At 38.5% G+C, this 21,076-nt stretch overlaps 1 protein-coding gene across 9 annotated transcripts in view; it reads right to left on the bottom strand.

Moving 5' to 3' along the window:
- Positions 1-21,076, bottom strand: part of Kif6 (kinesin family member 6) — a 390,004-nt gene that overhangs the window by 231,544 nt on the left and 137,384 nt on the right. For 8 of the 9 annotated variants that reach the window (XR_013425183.1, XR_013425184.1, XR_013425185.1 and 5 more), the window contains 3 exons: positions 12,023-12,166; positions 10,982-11,068; positions 4,654-4,757 (listed from right to left, as the gene is read on the bottom strand). Coding sequence is in view for 5 of the 9 variants with exons in the window: in XM_040282597.2 (XP_040138531.2) it covers positions 4,654-4,757; positions 10,982-11,068; positions 12,023-12,166 (335 nt within the window). In the remaining 4 variants the exon portion in view is untranslated. The remainder of the gene's footprint in view (positions 1-4,653; positions 4,758-10,981; positions 11,069-12,022; positions 12,167-21,076) is intronic. The other variant, XM_040282603.2, reaches the window with a different exon arrangement.

Below are 21,076 nucleotides of genomic sequence, written 5' to 3'. Positions count from 1 at the left end.
ATTTCATTTATTAATGATTGAATGATTTTCTTTTCAGCAGCACATGGATTATTTTCTAAAATATATCATATTTTAGGTCACAAAGCAGCTCTTAGCAAATACAAAAAAATAGTTCTATCAGACCTTAATAGAATGAAATTAGAAATCATTGATAAAATACAAAACAGAAACTACTGTAGTTTTACTGGAGACTAAATATTACACTATTGACTGATGAATGGATAGCAGAAGAAATCAGTCATGACATAAAAAAAATAATTGGAGGTAAATGAAAAAGTGATACAACATGATACAATATATCAAAATTTCCAGGACACTATGGAAGCATTGAACTCATTCATTAAAAGAATAGAAAAACACCAAATAAATAATCTAACATTATATCTCAAGGGCCTAGAAAAAGAACAAATTGACACCAAAACAAGTAGAAAACAGGAAATAATTAAAATCAGAGCCAAAATCAATAAAATTGAGATTAAAAAATTTTAAAAATCAATGAAACAAAAAATTGGTTCTTTGAAATAATAAGCAAAATTGATAAACCATTAGCCAACCTAACCAAAAGAAGGAGAGGAAGAAACTCAAGTTATTAAAATACATGATAAAAAAGGAAATATTGCCACACACACTACTAAAATACAGAAAGTATTTTGAAAATTTATAGTCCAATAAGCTAGAAAATTTAAAAGACACTGACAAATTCCTAAAGACATATGACTTACCCAAATCAAACCAGAGGATATAGAAAATTTAAATAGATCAATTGCAAGTAATGAAACTGAAGATGCCATAAAAGCCTGCCAACAAATAAAAGCCCAGGACTGGATGGATGCTCACTCAAGCTCTACCAGAGCTTCAAAGACAAACTAACACCGATCCTCCTCAGATTATTCCATGAAACAAAGAAGAAGGGAACTTTTAAAAACTCATTCTATGAAGCTAGTATCACTCTAATACCCAAACCAAACAGAAACACATCAAGGAGTTTCAGACCAATATCCTTGATGAATATTGATGCAAAAATTCTTAATAAAATACTGGTAAATCACATATAAAAACACATTAAAAAGACAGTGCACTAGGATCAAGTGGGTGTCATCCTAGCGCTAGGTTGGTTCGACATATGGAAATTAATAATCGTAATTCTCCACATATATAGACTTAAAGGCAAGAAGCAGATGATTACCTCAATAGATGCAGAGAAAGCAATGGTCAAAATACAGCCTCCATTCTTATTTAAAACACCAGAAAAACTATAGATAAAAGGCACACACCTCAGCACTGAGGCATAAGACAAACCCAAGGCCAACATCATTCTAAATGGAGAAAAACTGAAAGCATACCCTCTAAAATCAGGAACAAGACTCGATGCCCAACTTCATCACTTCTATTCAACATAGTCCTTGAAACTCTAGCCAGAGAAATTAGTCAAAAGAAAGAAATTAAAGGTATATGAATAGGAAAAGAAGAGCTCCAACTATCTCTGTCAACAACACAAACCATACTTAAAAGATTCAAAAAAACTCACCAAAAAATTTCTAGAACTCAGAAATGATTTCAGCAAAGTAGCAGGACACAAAATTAACACCCATAAATCAACTGCATTCTTATATATCAATGATGAATCAGCTGAAAGAGAAATTAGGAAAATTATCCCATTCACAATAGCCTCAAAAAACATAACACTTGGGAATCAATCTAACAAAAGAGGTGAAAGACCTCTACAATGAAAACTACACAATACTAAAGAAAGAAATTGAAGAACTTAGATAATGGAAAGATCTCCTATGTTCGTGGATAGGCAGAATTAATATTGTCAAAATGGCCATACTACCAAAAGTGCTATAGAGATTTAATGCAATTCCTATTACAATTCCAGTGATGTTCTTCATAGAAATAGAAAAAGCAGTCATGAAATTCATTTGGAAAAATAAGAGGCCCAGAATAGCCAAAGCAATCCTTTGCAAGAAAAGTGAAGTAGGCAGCATCACAATACCAGACCTTAAACTATACTACAGAGCTATGGTAACAAAAAACGGCATGGTATTGGCACCAAAACAGACATGAAGACCAATGGGATAGAATAGAAGAGACAGAGGCAAACCCACATAAATGCAGTTATCTCATACTAGACAAAGGCACCATGAAAATACATTGGGGAAAAGATAGCCTCTTCAACAAATGGTGCTGGAAAAACTGGGAATCCATATGTAGCAGAATGAAATTGAGCCCCTATCTCTTACTCTGCACAAAACTCAACTCAAAATGGATCAAAGACCTAGGAATTAGACCAGAGATCCTGAGTAGGTCCAACACTCCAACAGTCAGCTTAGAAACTGACTTCCTCAACAAGACTCCTAAAGTGCAAGAAGTAAAATTGAAAACCAATAAATGGGCTGGGATCAAACTATAAAGCTTCTTTTCAGCAAAGGAAATAGTCAAGAACATGAAAAAAGAGCTACAGAATGGGAGAAAAATCTTTGCCACCTGCACCTCAGATACGGTGTAAATTTCTAGGATATGCAAAGAACTCAGAAAGTTAGCAATAAAAAACCAAATAACCCATTCAATAAATGGCAAAGAAACTGAACAGATACTTCTCAAAAGAATAAATATGATCAGACAACAAATATATGAAAAAAATCTTCAACATCTCTAACAATTAGAAAAATTCAAATTAAAACCACACTGAGATTTCATTTCACTCTAGTCAAGAGTGGGAACTATCAAGAATACAAGTAATAATAAATGTTGGTGAGGATGTGGGGAAAAGGGTGTAATCATACATTACTGGTTAGACTGCAAATTGGTGCAACCATTCTGGAAAGCAGTATGAGGATTCCTCAGAAAACTTGGAATGGAGCCATCATTTGACCCATTTATCCCATTCCTTAGTATATGTCCAAAGGACTTAAAATCAGCATAGTACAGTGACACAGCCATATCAATGTTTATAGCAGAACACTTCACAATAGTTAAATTATGGTGTCCTTCAACTTAGGTGTCCTTCAACAAATGAATGGATAAAGAAAATGTACTATATATACATAATGGAATATTACTCAACCATAAAGAAGAATGACTTTATGACATTTGCCAGTAAATGGACAGAACTGGAGAGTATCATGCTAAGTGAAATAAGCCAATCCCCCCAAATCAACAGTTAAATGTTTTCTCTGATATACAGAAGCTAACCCACAATACAAGAAGGACAGGAAGAACAGAAGTTCAGTGGATTAGACAAAGGTGAATGAAGGAAAGGAAAGGGGAATAAGAATAGGAGAGACAGTGGATGAATCTGACATGAGTTTCCTATATACATACATGAATACGCCACAGTGAATCTCGCCATTGTGTACATCCACAAGACCTGGGTCCCAATTAGAATGAGATATATTTCATGCTTGTATAATTATATCAAAATGGATTCAACTGTCATGTATAACTTAAAAAGACCAACAACAAAAAAAGAACATTCGGTAAAGGATATCCCGAGCTACTTCAAGGAGTGATATTGCAAATTTGCCACAAAGCAGTTTTGCAGGGGCTTATCCTACTACACATAGTGTTGTACAATTAGGAAACACTTTCCTGGAGGACAGAAAGTTTGCTGAATGCCTTTCAAGTTTTAGCCATTCCTCCTGGGAAGCTGTACAGCAGTTTAAGGAAAACAACTGCATTCTTTCCCCTCGCCCCCTGCACCCCTTCAGTATGGGAATTGAAATCAGGGCCTGGCACATGCTAGACAAATCCTCTAGCATGAGATACATCCCAAGCACTTCTTTATTTTTTATCTTCACACAGGGTCTTGCTAAGTTCCCCAGCCTGGCAACTTGTGATCTTCCTGCTCCATCTACTGAGCGGCTGGTATTACAGGTACGGTCTTTTTACTTACCATTTTCTCTGTTGAGGAAAAGTTAGGTGAAATGGCAGTTTAATCTTTAGAAAAAAATCTTGTATGGCTCTATTTGTTATTTGGAAATAGAGACTGTCACTGCTCTAGGCCTGGTCCATTATTATCACTACACAGATGCTAAATAAGCAGCACAGGAAACAAGAGAGCCCACCACTGTGGCGCATGATCAGAGAGAAGGCGGCCCCAGCATGCCACCGATATGCCATATGGCCACAAATCTAAAGGCTCTGAAAGATGCCATGCTTGCACAAGCCCTGAATACCTGCTTTCATTCTCAGTTGGAGTGTTTGAACTATAATATATGGGCCATCTATTTATTAAAAGAGGAAGCTTACTTTGGCATGGGATAAATTGGTGCTTGCAGCAAGATGCAGTTAACACAAAGGATGTTTCTTGAACTTCTTTCAGGTCTGAGATCCACAGCTTTAGTGTTTGGGGTGTGGATTTTAAAACTGCATGACTCTTCCCCAGCCCCTTTTCTGCAGCTGGCATGAGAAAGAGATTCCCATTCCCTCCATGCCCTGTTCTTTACTTGCTCAAAGCCCAGGCGGCAAAGACACTGGCAGCCTCATGCAGCTTTTCATGGAAAGCCTCCACTCTAACTGGCGCCTGAATGCAATCTCAGACTGTCCCAGGAGACCGTCATGCTCTGAGGTGAATTTGTAACGTCAAGGCCAACAAAGAAGTTAACACAAACTTTCACTGTTCGAGAAAAAGAAAAAAGTCTGCAGGCTTACTGGAGGAGCTCTGCTTCTGTGAGTGCCTCTGTCCTCTGCTCCCCAGTGACAAGGGCCAGTTCATCCTTCAGTTCCTGGATTTCCTTTTGAAGGCATATAATCATCTATGAAAGGCAACGTGGGAGGGTAAATGTCAGTTTCTCATTAATGTGACCTGATGGCAGAGAGCATATATCTTTTAGAATTATGAACTATTTATGGATATAAAGATGGTTAGAGAATGACCTAAAAAGCACTTCTGTACCTACCAGCCATCTTTGTTATATCTTTTTATTTATTCATTTTATTGGTTCCTTTTTAGTTATACATGACAGTTGAACCCATTTTGATGTAATAATACAAGCATGGAATATATCTTATTCTATTTAGGACCTCAGAACCTCTCCTTCCTCCAATACTTCATTATTTGTAAATCTTAATAGTGTATCAAATAGCTGTATAATAATAATAATAATAATAATAATAACAAAACAACTATGATTATTATCATTATTATTTGGTATTGGGGATTGAAGCCAGAGACACCTTAATACTGAGCTACCTATATTACCAGTCCTTTTTATTTTTTATTTTCAGACAGGAGGTCTCACTAAGTTGTTGAGGCTGGCCTCGAGTTTGTGATCCTCCTGCCTCAGTCTCCTGAGTAGCTGGGATTACAGGTGTACACCAACACATATGACTTAGAATTCATTTTTAACAAACAAAATATACTGATATAACTGGAACCTGCTACTTTCTATTCCCCTTCTGTCCTCCCTGGGGTGATCACTCGAATGCCTTTACTATACTTAGTTAAGTTGCACTTGAGAGTCATGGTATGAATTTACATTACCTTCAGGTATGTGTATGTATGTTCCTGTTTCCCCACATTTTTGTTACTATGTAATATGCTTTAATTTTATCAATCTGGTAGTTGTGAAATGATATCTCATTTTAGTTCTAATCTGCATTTTCATAATATTAGTGAAACTGACCATCTTTGCATATGGATATTGATTGTTTGGGTTTCTCCTTCTGAGAATATGTATTCACATTCTTGCCGAGGTATCAATTGATTTGGTTTTATTTTCCTTATTAATCTGCAGCCTTCTTCATATATTCTGGATCTGAATCCTTTGCTAGTTTTACATGATTCACCTATTTTCTCCCAATCTACAACATGTTTTCCACTTCATGGTGTTGTTTTTGTTAGATGGAAGTTTTGAATCTCAATATAACCAAATTAGCAATTTTTTTTAGCTGTACTTTTGTATTTTCTTAAAGAAAATCTGTCTTACTCCAAACCAAAGAAATGTTTTTTTTTGTGATATTTAAAAAGCATTAAAGCTTTACTTTTCACACTTAGGTAGTTTTTATTTTGTATAAGATATAACATAGGAATCAAATTTCAATTTTTTATATGACTAACCATAAAAAATTGCTAATATAATTATGCTATATAACATATTTCTACATGTAAATGTGTCTGCTTCTGGGCTAGAGTTGAAAACATTTGACTATATACATGGTAATGCTATAATTTAAATTATTATACCTTAAGAAATTTTGGCATCTAGAAAAGACAACCCCCTTTCATATTTTGCTTTTCCAAAGTAGAGTTGGCTATTCTTGGCCATTTGCACTTCCATATAAATTTTGGGACTAGCTCATCAAATTATACAAAAGCCTTCCTCAAATTTTAATTGGAATTACATTGAATCATCCCATCCATGAACATGGTAAACCTCTCTCCTTCAATAAAATTTATAATTTTTCTATAAATATCTTATTTATAGAAAAAAGTTTTTGTTGATATTGTAATTGGAATTTTGGAAAATTATATTTTCTAATTGTTGGCCTCTGGAATACAAAAATGCAATTCAGTTTTGGATTATATTCTAAATAATTTTCCAAGCATATTTTGTTCTGTTTATTATTAAATATTCTTGAATGTTCTACATAAACAAAAAATTATCTGCAAGTAAGGACAGATGTTTTCTTCTTTTCTAATTCTCATGCATTTTATTATTTTTATTGTCTCACTAGCTAAGATCTTCATGTGTAATTCTTAAAACAGTCTTTTGTTACTTCTAACATTTCACTTTTAAAGTGATGTTTATGTAATTTTTTGATTAATATGCTTTATCAGTTTAAATGTTCACTTACAGTTTAATGAGTCTTTCAATGTGTGGATGAATGCTTAATGTTATCAAATACTTAATCTGAAATCATCCAATTTTTTTGTTTAAACTGTGCATGTGATGAATCACCTACATTCACGTAATTGGTCTTTTAATCTGAACTATTTCAGGATACAGAAAAGGCATTAAATAATATATGATACCCACTACATAGCTGAAGTTAACATCCATGTCCCCACTATTTAAGAAATAAAACATTATAGATCTCTTAAAAGTTCTCACCCCTGTATTGCCTTCCATAAACAAATTCTCATTATAATTTTTTTCCTATTTTTTTTCTATGCATTGATATATTTTCTAGTGATAACTTATTCCTAAATACTTTTTTGGGGTAGGTACTGGGGATTGAACCCAGGGGCACTCGACCACTGAGCCACATCCCCAGCCCTATTTTATATTTTATTTAGAGACAGAGGCTCACTGAGTTGCTTAGGGTCTTCTTGTTACTGAGGATGGCTTTGAATTTGAGATCCTGCTGCCTCAGCCTCTGAGCTGCTGGGATTACAGAGATGCCCCACGGTGCCCAGTTTATCCCTAAATCCTTGAAATAAACCCACTGTGAACATTATGCAAAATTCCTAAAACAAAAATTAGCAGCTCTAATCCAGCTTTCACACTCCTTTGACTATTTGGTATTACTCACCAGAAAAAAGAAAGAAGGGAGGAGGGGGGAGGGAGAAAAGAACAGACGAATAAAAAGAGAGAAAGGAACAAAAAAGAAAGAATGAAATGGAAAGAGAGAGGGAGAAAAGAAAGAAAAAAAATCTAGTTTGTCTTTCAATACCTTTTCTAATTCTGTAACTTTGCTTACAGGTTGCCAGGCTAAAAGGGTTGTATGCATGTGAATTTCAAAACCATGAGAGGTAGTGCTGAGGGTTTTAGTTTTTTATATAAAGTACTTTTTGTTCTACTTAGAGTCCAGGCTAAGGCAGTCAAGCTGCGCTAATGTCTCTCTATGCCCCCCCCCCCAGGCTTTTTGTTAGGGAGATAAGAAGATGTCTTAGGTTCAGTACCCTCCTTGCAAAATTCCAAGACCTACTCCTATCCCTTTGTTACAACTCTTTTTACCTACTCCAGGACAACTACAGCCTCAGCTTTTTTTCAGGCTCTGGCAAATTCTTTTATTTCTTTCAATCTCAGATATATATTTCAAAGGTGCTTCTAAAAATTTATTTAGGTGAGTTTCAGGTGATCTGGACCACATCAATAGGAACAGAAGTCCCAAAGAATGTGGTACTGAGTATTTTGAACATGTCAGTGTTCCTAGGATTTTATTTGAATGCATATAGGAGAGTCTGAATTTTATTTGTTTGTTTCTTTTAAAAAATATTCCCAGAATCATCAAGCTATGAAGAACAAAAATCTTCAAACAAGAACTGTGAGTCATTCATTTGAACTCTCCTCTAATAAATTAATATATTTGGTGCAATACATTTTGCTTCTATTAAAACTTTCAAAGTGAAATGTAAAAAACTACATTATTTCCCTGTCTTATGCAATAGATATATCAAAACTAAGCCAACTTTTTATGATTTGAGATGACCACAGTTATACCTCCCATCAGATTACTGCAGGAACTCTGAAAGTAAAGCCATCCTGAGAAGATACTGGCCCAAGCCCAGTCACCAACTCTGACCTGGCTCACAGTTCTTTTATCACCTTCTCTCTCTGAAGTACTAATACTTTTAAGGAAAGTAGGGAAGATCCTTGATCACCCCCAATTACAGGGCTGTTTCCACATTTGCCATTGTAATTTGAGAGTAAGGCATAAGAAATCCCCACCCAGTTGTGTCTTGGATGGTTTCTAGACAAATTTCCAATTGTCACACTTCAGATAAACTGTGTACATAAACTAGTAAATAGAAATGTCAGTGTTCAGAAGAAATTATTATACAAATGAGGAAACAACACTTGTTAATTACTAGATTGTTCTGTACTAGGCAGACCCCAGCAACTTGTTCAATTATCAGCTATTAGCTTTTCACTCCTCATCTCTGTTTTCTTTAAATCTCTCACAGATCCACATCAAACACATAATAACGTTCGCCTTTCTTCAAATTCATCATGTCGCTTCAAGGAAGTGTCTCTCTAGACAATTCAAAGGAAAACCCCTTCCAATGTCTAATATGTTGATTTTTATTAATTTTTTTCTTCGGGGTAGTAATGCTATTACTGTCTTTCTTGTTCTGCACAGGAATGTCATAGGGCAGCTGGAAGATAGGGACAGTAGGAAGTGCAATTTCACTTGACTCAGGCCCTTGCATTCCATCTCTTCTTCCCTGTGGGGGCTCTTCTTGATGCTGATACCTGACCAGGGCCTGTACTGGAAATAGACTCCTGCCTCATCCATTGGTTTCTCCAGAAGAGAATTCTATCAGGGAAACCTGGTGCTTGCTCCCAGAGGCAAGCAGGGTAAAACAGATATTCCCATCATTCCTTTTTCTTCCTTTCTCTCTATTCTTCAGTGTAATGATTTCAGGGGAGAAGGGGCAAATAATCAAGAGGAAGTAATTAATATGGAAAACAGTAAATTTGAGAAATTTTTAATTGAAGCACCGTGGCAAGATTTCATATTCCTTAATAATGCATACTAGAAAACCTACATCAACTTATATTTTGGAGAAATAAGAAAAATTGAGTGATTTTTAAAAATGTTATATAATCCTCCCCCCCCTTTTTTTTTTTTGGTAGTGCTGGGGATTGAACCCAGGGTTTCACACAGCCTAGACACGTGCTATACCACTGAGCTGTATCTTTCACCAGCCCTAACAAATCTTTTATTTGGTGATGGGGGTTTACCAGGGATTGAACTCAGGGGCACTCAGCCACTGAGCCATATCCCCAGCCCTATTTTGTATTTTATTTAGAGACAGGGTCTCACTGAATTTTCTTCTTGTTACTGAGGCTGTGATTCTGCTGCCTCAGCCTCTGAGCTGTTGGGATTATAGGTGGGCACCACTGTGCCTGACTAATATATCAATCTTAATTATGAAATTTGACAAAACTTGAGATATTTCATTTCCACATTTTAATTGTTGGCATGAGATGATTTGGTGCTGCATTTCCTTTATAGAAAACTAACAAACAGAAAAGAGAAAATATATACTTTCTTGAAACTTGAAGTTTTTTTCCCTTAAAAAAGTGTTTTGATAAAGGAGGATTTATTATTATCAAACAAGAAACTTGCTCATTTTTCCATGAATCAGACTGATAATTTTTGAAAGTCCCTTAGAATATAGGACAGTGATTCAAAGGAAGGAGACCCTCATTGTTATACAAAATTACATACAAGAGGAAGTGAGGGGAAAGGGGAAAAAAACAAGAGAGAGAAATGAATTACAGTAGATGGGGTAGAGAGAGATGATGGGAGGAGAGGGGAGGGGAGGGGAGGGGGGATAGTAGAGGATAGGAAGGGCAGCAGAATACAACAGACACTAGTATGGCAGTATGTAAAAAAGTGGATGTGGAACCAATGTGAATCTGCAATATGTATACGGGGTAAAAATGGGAGTTCATAATCTGCTTGAATCAAATGTATAAAATATGATATGTCAAGAGCTTTGTAATGTTTTGAACAACTAATAATAAAAAAAAAGAATCAAAAAATATTTTTCCCATGTATTAACCATTAGCATTTTTCTTTCGTTATAAGCATTTATAAAAGATGGTTTGTTCTTGTCTCTAGAAAGCTAAACTGAGTTTTGGAACAGGCTGCCTATGTTTTTAGGACTCAGGGCACAACTGGTAAAGTGGTGGGAGCTGGAGGTAGGAGCACAGATTCTTGGGCTGGACTGTCTAGATTTGAATCCTGGCTCTGCTACTTATTTTTGTTATTGCTGTTGTTTCTTGGTACTGGGGATCAAACTCAGGTGCTCTATCACTGAGTACCTTTTTAGATTTATTTTGAGACAGGGTCTGTCTAAGTTGCTGAGACTCATTAGCACTGTGATTCTGAGCAAGTTACCATCATTGTGCCTCAATTTTGTTATCTGCAGAGACAGAGCCAGCATTTACTCACTGGCTTGTTCTGAGAATTTAATCAGTTAATGCCTTACTTAGAACTGTCTAGTACAGAGTAAATGCCCCAGCCTGAGTTTTAGCTAATCTTTGATATAATCATTTTTTTCAACAGTTACAATTTTGCTTACCGATCTGGGATCGATTTCTTCATTAAGAACAGCTTCATTCTTTATGAGTGCCACTCGTTGTGCAAATCTGCAGGTAGATATAGATTCCTACAAAGCAAAACAACTTTTAAAAGTGTTATAACAGGGGGAAGAATTTCTTGTTAGACAAAACTTAAATTTTAGTCATAGAAAAAAGATGCATACCTAAAGAGTGATGTATATAAAAACCACAATGAAGAATGATGCCTCTAAATTAGGGAACTTAGCTCTGGAAGATTATTTTCTTGATTTTGTCTTAATAAAATGACCAATGCCAAAAATATGGGCGATCCTAAGACCCCAAATGGCACTGACATGTGTTTTTAACTATTGATCTGTTAAACCAGAACCAGATATGTAAGTCATAATCACAGCAGGTACCACAACCACAAACATGAGAGACTACAAAATAAATATTTGTAACAGACCAAGAAGTGAGGCTGTTCACGGCACCTCACCATCAAAGGCTTGGCGTGCTCTGGGAAGCACCCTGCTGCTCTCTTGGAGAGGATCTGGACCCCAAACATTCAGCAACTGCAATGTGGGAAACGTCAGCTGGCTCCAGAGCAGCCCCAGGAGAGCGTTCACTAGCCAGGCACCACCAAAGCAGCCAGCAAGCTGCACCCTGGGACACGTCTGGGGACAGATTTCAGGGACACCTCCAAGGCACCCGATTTTACTAGCCAGGAGCAAAACTGTTCAAGAGAAGCAAGAGAAGACTTTCTCATTTCTCTGGCTGAAAATGCCTTTCAAATTTAAGCAGGCCTTCCCAAATTTGTGTCTACAGCATCCTCAAACCACCTGGTATATGTGAAGTCAGTTCTCAAATAGATTTTTTTTTTACAAGGCTAGCAAATAACCTAATGCTGAGAACTCTGTGGTGTGTTCACCCCTGAAGCCTATCTCAACCCAGCAGAAAAGATGGAAACTCATTCAGGACCCTCAACTTGATCCCCAAAACCAGCAAGGAAAACCCAGGCTAAGATCCCCCTGAATAAAAAGAAAAAAAGAAAAACAACATACGTCGATATTCCTTTTCTCTAAAGACAGCGTTGCAATCATAGTGGTCATGCAGTTCCCTCCCAAACTGTCTCTCAGGACACTGGTCATCATGGAGTTCCTGTAAGGAATGTGCGAACGGTTTTTTTCTGAAAGAGCAATGATGACCTGTGATAAAGTTGAAAAAAACAATAGCATTACCTTGACAGGAAAGGCTCAAGTGACAAACAGTGGAGCTTCAGCAGCAATAAAAATAGGAAAAGAAAGAATGACCAAATGCAGGGTGACATCTAAAAGTTGAGCACAGAATAAATACCTTAGCAAGAGTATTCAGTACAAGAATGGTAAAGATGGGATCAAGTAAATGTAGCATGAACCTAGTATTGTGAACCCCGTAATTTCTGGACAGATGAAGTGACTTGCAGACGAGTGAACACACTCTCATTCTGCTTCCAGCTGTTGGAAAATCTGTATAAAAACATAATAGTCAATCGTGCCTGATGACTTTGACCCCACCAAAATTAAGCTGTAGGGCTAGAGATGTAGCTCAGTGGAAGAGAGTTTGCTTGGCATGCACAAGGCCCTGTGTGGATTGCCAGTACCCCATCCAAACAAAAACAAAACAAATTGAGCTATGTGCCCCATTTCCAAGGCAGAGGCAGAACAGTGAACAAGAGCTATGAGAAGCTGCGTTAAAAGTTTGAGATCCCAGATTCTGATGCAAGTTGTCCAGGGGAAAGTCCTAAACTTACTAGGGCATGCCACTCGACATCTCTGCCTCAGTGTCTTCACATGTACAACCAGGATAAATACAGTACCTACCTCATAACAGAAGAATGATTAAAGGCATTAAAATGTGTAAATCACTTTGAGTAGTAACTGCACATAGTAAGTATTGTGGACGTGTTTGTTCTCATCATCGATGAAAGAGGCAGCGTATCTTACTCCTCGTGAGTTCCTTAGGTACTTAATAGGAAGGCACTAGATGGATGATGAGATGCTGGGGCTGTCCCCAAAGAGAGGCACCAGGGCTCAGGATCATCCTGGGAAGATTATCCAGTGCTAGGATGTCCCTTATAAAGCAGCTGGAATTATCGGCCCACAGAATGTCAATTCAGGGGCATCATAAGATCCTGAACCCTAGGAATATCAACACATGCTGGTCCAGCCCTCCCTCTGCCCAGCTATGTAGTTCCCATCACCACAACCTTTTGATCTACTTGGTTTACAAAACAAGACGTCAAGATTGTTTTTTGAAAGCTGTTTTAAGAAAAAGTATATACCACTAGTTTCACTTTAAATTCATAAGCCCAGGTGTTACTGCAACCCAGCAGTCCTGGATCAGTTTCCCAACTGCAGAAAGGAGGCCTTCATACTTTCTCCTCCCTCTTCAAATCTCTGTCCCTCAGTGGTGAGCCAGCCCCATGTCACGGCATCCCTCCCTCCCCTCTCTTCTCTCTAACCTCAGATTGAGCTGAGGGCCACCCTTCTACCAGATATAAGCAAGCTGACTGAGACTGTCGTGCATCTGCCACTGGATCCCTACATTCCTATCACTAAAGAACACTCTGTTTTTCCCTGTTACTGTTCTCAGTTCAGCCCCCCACCCTTGTCCTCTTCTATCCTCATCGACTTTGCTCCTACATGCATCTCCTCTTGTGCTCTCTTTCATTTGGATGCTGCCCATTCTGGATGCCTACTATTGCACTAGACCAAGATGACTCTTGCCAAGGTCATCAGCAACCTCCATTGTACCAAAAGCACTGACTGTCTTCTTGTTAGCCTTTTGAGTTGGATGAAGTATTCTACACAGGCACTCATTGTTTCCTTTGGGAAAACACTCCATTCACTTGGTAATTGGGATACCATGTTTCTTGGTTTTAGCTCTCCTCAAAAACTAGTTAATGAGGGGCTGGGGTTGTGGCTCAGCAGTAGAGTGCTCGCCTAGTGCGTGTGAGGTGCTGAGTTTGGTATTGTGTCCAACTACAACTAAAAAAATATTTTAAAAAATAGGGCTGGTACCTGCAAATGCCATAATTTTATTCTTTTAATGCTGAGTAATATCCCATTGTGTATATATAATCACAGTTTGTATCTATTCTTAATATTTCTTTTATTTTTGTTTTGAATTTTTTATAAATTAAATCACACCCCCCCACAAAAAAAATAGGGCTAGGGTTGTGGCTCGGTGGTAGAGTGCTCACCTTGCACGTGTGAGACCCTGGGTTCAATCCTCAGCACCACATAAAAATAAATAAGTGAAATAAAAGTATTGTGTCCAACTGAAAAATAAATATTTTTAAAAAACTAGTTAAAGAATGATTCCTTTTTTTCTTCTCAAATTATAAGTAGTAAGGAGTTCCAGAGCTTTGTTCTTGATCCTCTTTTCTTTCTTATTTATACTCTCTTCCCAGGTAATCCCTTCCTATCTCCTGGCTTTTACAGGAATCTCTTCTTTGATGTCTTCCCAATATATACCCCAAGTCTGAACTCTCCTGACCTATCAGCTCTTTGGTGCCTCTTCATCGCCACCTGGGTTTCTCTCCTCTCTGCCCCATGTCTGATTCTTTCTCAGTTCTATTCATCATTATTAATGACACCATCATTTTCCTAGTTGCTCAGGCCAAAGCCCTAGCCATCATCTTTTATTTTTCCTCACTTTCAATATTCAATCCATCAGCAATTTCTAGGTTTCTTAGGTTTTCCAATAAGACTTACCCAGAAATGGACCACTCCAACCCAAGCCTCCATGATTCCTTGCTTGGACAACTGCACAAGGCTCTGAGTCATCTCCATGCTTCTACTTTTGCCCTTCCATGGCCTATTCTCTGCACACCAACCAGAGCAGTCTTTATAAAATATAAGTTACACCAAGTCACTTCCCTGCTTACGATCTTCTAGTAGCTTCCCAATGCAGTTAGTATAATAACTCAAGTCCTGTGGAATCTGGCACCCTTTGACCTATCTGACCTCGTCTCCTGCCATGTTCCCCTCGCCTGCACCGGCCTTCTCACAGGCCAATGCTATTCCCACATCAAAGCTTTTGAACTTGCTGTTCCTTTTACCCAGGATGCTCCTGCCTCAACTTTTCACACAGCTTTCTATTTCTTCTCATTCAAATATTTGTTCAAATTTTATATCCTTAAAGGTCTTTTCCTGGATACCCTGTCAAATATTACACATCAATATTAACAGCCTGTTAATCTATTTTATTTTTATTCTTGTACTTACCACTATTTAAAATTATCTTTATTTACTTGTTCTCCATCTGTTTCCCCACTCGATGTTCTACTCTTCCAAGTTAGAGATGCCATGCCTCTTGGTTACTACTCTACTTCCACTGCTTAAAACCACGTTCCAGAACTAAGTACATGTGGCAGAAACTAAGTTGTCTCCATCAGTACTCAAGACACTCCTATTCTACTTTGACTTCATATAAAACTACACATCTTAGTCTGTCTTGCAACTCATATTTTGCATAAAACGTAGCCCCACCAAGCAGATTCCTTGTGTGGGATCTGGAGATAAGCAATATGAGGTAGTGACCATAAGGAAGAGAATCAGATTTGTGAAAGAGAAAGGTGGTAGCCATCTGGTTCTTCTGATGCAGCTCTGGTAAAGTTTCTGAAACCCTGCCCTCAATGTCGTAAGTGCCAGGTGGGGATAACAGAGGTGTTTTGCAGAATAATTCAGTGGGGTGGTTAGCTATGTCTTCTGGTTGCTTTGCTTCCGGCTGGGTGGTATCCAAGCTAGATTTCTAACTTTTATTGAGATTCTTTATGTTTAGTAAACTCTATGCTGCTTAAAATAGCTAGCACGGACTTTCCGGCTTACAACTAAGAAAGCTGATGAATACAACGTGTACTGAACACAATGAATGGATGAACTAGTTTCATTTGGCAGTGTGAGAGTCCTCAATATGGAATGAGATTTGGGTGATCTGTTTCAGTGTAATGGAAGAAAGGTGGAGAACATGGCAGCCTTGATATGAGTGGCAAGGGATGCTGAGCAAAGGTTCAGGCCCCAAGAGCCTAAAGAACAAGTTATATACCTGATACAGGTAAGGTGGCCCAAGTACCAAGTACCAGACCAAACATGGATTGGCATGACTGATGTGCAGAGAGAGAAGCATTGTTATTTATGAATCATCAATTAAGCATCTAATAGTTCTCTAAGTTCATTGAGGTTCTTTCATTAAAAAATCACCTTTTTACTGCTCTAGGAAATAATATTTATATATCTTTTCTATCCAATGCCTTTATTGACAACTTAGCATAAAGAAGAACATGTTTATTAAACTCCCTGTTGATATTAAATTCTGTGTTACTGAACTCACTTTTGGTTTTAAGTAACAGAAAATGTAATTCACATTGGTTTCAATCATGAAGGAAATTTATTGGCTCATGGAATTAAACAGGAGGGGCCCCAGGTTAGAAATGACTCCAAAGGTTAGTGCTACCAATAAGGATGTAGTTTTGCCCATAACTCTCTTCTGTCTTTCATGTGATGGAAGTCAGCTCCTCCTCACAGCCACAGGATGGCTTCCAAGTGCCCTGATGTTATATACTTCCTTATTCATAACTTAGGGGAGACAGAACATTGTTTCCCTAATCAATAAACAAAATTCCTGATCTTCTCTAAGGACCAGCTTAGATCCTGACCCACGCTTGAATCAATCAGTGTAACCAGGAGAAAGAACCATAATGAACCCAGCCCACCAGAACAGACACAAATCTGCAGAGCGACACAGAAAGGGCAGGCATTCAGGAAAAAGGCAGAGGAAGAAGATTCTTGAGTTACTGAGGGGGCAGGAACCCAATAATCTTCTCAAGGGCACAGGGATAGGGTGTAGTCATGCAGCCTGGCTTTCTTAAAAAAAAAAAAAAAAAAAAAGCTATTTACTTCCATTTTGGGTTTCTTATATAAACACAATGTCAAATGCTCCTGAAAGCATTCTTAAGGTGATAAAGAGTAGAAACTCACATTATTCTTAATAACATTTCTAAGGACCTAGAAGCTTGGCCTGGAATCAATAATGACTATTATAATCACTAGCTTACTATTTAATGAATTAAAGCAATTTTCTTTTAAAGATCTCAGAAGGGCATGGAAAATTATCCTCTGAAAACTGACAAGGATTCAGAGCGGTCTGACTACCACTGGCACCATCAGTGTTTCTCCTGAACATAACATATGCACCAGGAGCCAAATGGGAATTGAAACTCTGAAAAAGTCCACTTCTGTTGCATAACTGGCTGAAAGCAGCCAGATCCCGATTTCTGAAGAGGTGGAGAGCAAACATTCTCCATTCCTGGTGGTTTCTCACTTGATGTTTGGGCTGATGGAGGCCACGGGTCACACCAGGGGCACTTGGTGAGGTTTACAGTGAGCACAAGCACACACGGCGCCTGTGCTTTTCCTCACACGAACTCAATTTCCAGGGTGAAGACGTACCCTGCTATTGTGGCTGAAAATGTTTTTTGAGGACAATTTTTGGAAAAAGTACTGCATACACAAGAAAACTCCAAAACCAATGATACTCTGGTAAGCAGAAAGTTACTTACTTCTGAGCCTAATAAGGTGCCTTGGACTCAGGCAGGCTGGACCCTCCCAGCAGGTGTGGGGCTTCCCAGCTGTGGCCAGGAGGGCAAATCTCATTCTGCATAAAATTCCTAAACCATGCAGGCTAATTAATGCAAGGCAGGTTAGCAAGCTATGTCCTACTTCATCTCTTTTACATTGAAACTGAGAAAGAGAAGGTAAATTACCAACACTAAAATGGATCTCTAGTAGAGGTTTTCTCTTCCTGTGTTTGCTGGTGACATGGTAACACTGCCTCTTTCCCTGCTGCCTAAGGTAACTCACAGCACCCAGGGGCCACTCAATCACAATCTAGTGAGTGAAGAAATGAATGAAGCTAGTTACACTAAATTGTGTTATACTTCCAGTCTCTGTAGCCACATAGTAAAGTACTATACACAGAGAATTGGATTATAAAAGTCCTTGAATTATGTTATTTCATTATCTTCCCACTCTTTTCATTACTCTTCTTACCATGTAGTCCCTGTCTCTCTCTCAGTATCTCTAAATGGATTCCAAAATCCCTTCTCTACCCATCCACCTGCTCTCCAGCAGCTCCCCTTAAATGAACTCAACCCCCATATCAATTTTTAAAAAATAAATGACAATGGAATGTATTAAAATTCTTATTACACAAATATATCACAATTTTTCATATCTCTGTTTGCATATAAGTATGTTGACACCCAATTCATGTCTTCATACATGTACTTTGGATAATGATGTCCATTACTTTCTACCATCCTTGCAAATCCCCTGCCCCCTCCTTTCCCTCCCACTCCTCTGCCCAATCTAGAATTCATCTATTCCTCCTCCATGTTCCCCCTCCGTACCCCACTATAAGTCAGCCTCCTTATATCAGAGAAAACATTCAGCATTGGTTTTTTTGGGATTGGCTAACTTCACTTAGCATTATCTTCTCCAATACCATCCATTTACCTGCAAATGCCATGATTTTATTCTCTTTTATTACTGAGTAAAATTCCATTGTGTATATACATTTTTAATCCATTCATCCACTGAAGAGCATCTAGGTTGGCTCCATAGTCTAGCTGTTGTGGACTGTGCTTCTATAAACATTGATGTGGCTGTGTCCCTGTAGTATGTTGAAGGCGATCTGGCTGCAACATCTGTCACCTCATTGATTGCCAGGGTTGATTTGGCTGATCTGGCCGGCTAGGCGGGTGTCCCCTTCCTCCCTCACTGCTCCATGTGCGACCCTCCAGAAGCTGCATGCTCAGTTGAAGAGGACGACCCTTCCCGATAGAGGAGGACTGTTTTTGTGGTCAGGGGTGTATGAGTAGCTGCACTCCTCTGCTAGAACCTCCAACAAGCTCTCAATGCCCCTTTACCATTTTTACACACACTGCAGATTCCCATATTGACACTTTCTTTTCCTCTTGTGCTTGTGTTAATTTTTTCTCCTCATTCCCTGACCTTATCTTGAGCCTCCTTCTTGCCTACCAAGACACTTGGATATGAAGGTGAATAACAGCTGAGAAGAAGCAGGTCACAATGAAACAGATAAATTATACATAAGAGCCACAGTCAATGACACATGGGTGAAACTGGGATCCAGAGTGACCCAATGCCCCCAGGGGGCTGGAGAAAGGAGCTGAGAGGCTCCAGTTCCCACTGCCTGACCTGCTCCAGGCCCTTGCCTCGCCTGGCTCACCCCTACTCCTCCCTCAAGCCTCTGCTTAGAGTCAGGCCACCAGCGAAGCATCCTGAACCCTCACCTCCTCAGTCTGAGTCAGGTCCCCTATGAGCTCTGCTCACTCCTTCTCCTTCCTCTCCACAGCTCTCACCCCAGCACAGTCACAGACTTCATGCTTGCTTGCTTCAAGTTGTCCTCCTACCTCAAACCATGAGACCCTGGGGCAAGGACCACTCTCATTTTGTTCGCCACCGTGTTCCAGTGCTTAGCACTTTACAGTCCTTACACATATCTGTTAGATAGCTTAATTATTGACATTGAAAATCAAATGTCATGTAGCCACCAAGACCACTCACATGAGACTGATATTACGAGGATTTGAAGAGAGGAAATGTGAAGATAGGAGCAGTTTTAGTGACAGGCAGCTTTCAAAGCCTGTGTAGAACAAAGGGAAGAAAAGGGGGCAGACATTTCTCTCGAGTGATTACAATTGGTAGAAAGTTCGATTCAACTGATGAATTTTATGTTATGTGAACAGATGGACATAATGGGAATTATAACAGACTATGCTACCATCTGAAATAAGTAGATACATTTCTTTGAAATAAAGCACTTTGAATACAGTTCATTACGTTTTCATATCATTGTTCTGTAAGTGTCCTATTAAGTAAAAAGCTCTGTTAAGCATAAGCAGTGTGGAATATTTAGCAAGAAAGAGCTAAGGACTGCTGACTCTTGTCAAAATTCTATAATGATTGGGATGCCATGCAGATCTGATTTTCTGGGTGCTGCATTACTGGGATGCACTGGATCAGAAGCTACCGTGTGCATCCTGTTCACATAGTCTCCCTTCGGCTTCTCTCAACCAGCTTTTGCAGACACCATTATGAAGCATTTACCATCAGGACAGCATCAGTCTCAAAGGGTTCATTAGGCCATTAAAAAAAAAAAAAGTTTTGTTCTTTGTTTTCCCCTCAAGTCTTTGAGCCTTAACATTCATTAACAAGTCCTCCTGCCTCATCAATATCCTCTGTACTTCTCCATTCCAGTTTTTAATCATGTTTCTTTTCTAGAATCTGAAAACAGTTGCCATCCTTAACATTCAATTCATACTGCTTGTGCTCACAAAGTGAAAGGAACTTGAGAAATCATCTAATCCAATCCACTCATGTTGGAGATAAAGATTTTTTTTTTGGAAGATATGTTTAGTTAAATTCAGATAAGCTTTCTGTACCAAACTCAAAAATTAAAATCAGAGCACCTACTGGGCTGGATCGTAGTCAACTTGGATTAGAGGTAGGGAGGGAAATTGAGCCTAAGGGGACAAATTGCTGACTAGATGAAGTCACCGGAAGCTGGAAAAATATTGGCCACCTCCAAGTTATAGCCAATCTACAAGCCAGAAGGATTAGGCAACAGGAGGCTATAGTCACACTCACTACTAATTTTGCAATAAAGACAATAAGGCAATGAGACAGTAAGTGGAAAAAGGCATTGACTGTGTAGTCAAGTAAGTCTCAGTTCAAATCCTCAGTAAGTCTCAGTTCAAATCCTCAGCCACCCAGTAACTGGGTAACTTTGGGAAGGTCTTGGGAGGACTTGAATTTTTAAAACCCAACACTTACAACATGGGGCTGTTGTAAGGTTTAAATGAGATGGCATATACAAAATGCTAGTAGATATACCTGTGTTCCCTGCAGCATTGTTTACAACAGTTAAAGGTAGAAAAAACCAACGAGACCTTCAAAGGATGAGTGGATGAAGCAAGTGAATAAGTGCATATTATTCAATCTTGAAAAGGAATAAAATTCCAAAACATGCTACAATGCAGATGAACTTCT

This window comes from Ictidomys tridecemlineatus, chromosome 8 (genome assembly GCF_052094955.1).
Source record: "Ictidomys tridecemlineatus isolate mIctTri1 chromosome 8, mIctTri1.hap1, whole genome shotgun sequence".
Classification (NCBI taxonomy): Eukaryota; Metazoa; Chordata; class Mammalia; order Rodentia; family Sciuridae; genus Ictidomys; species Ictidomys tridecemlineatus.
The sequence above is the reverse complement of the archived record's forward strand: the minus strand, read 5'-3'. Positions and strand labels throughout refer to the sequence as shown.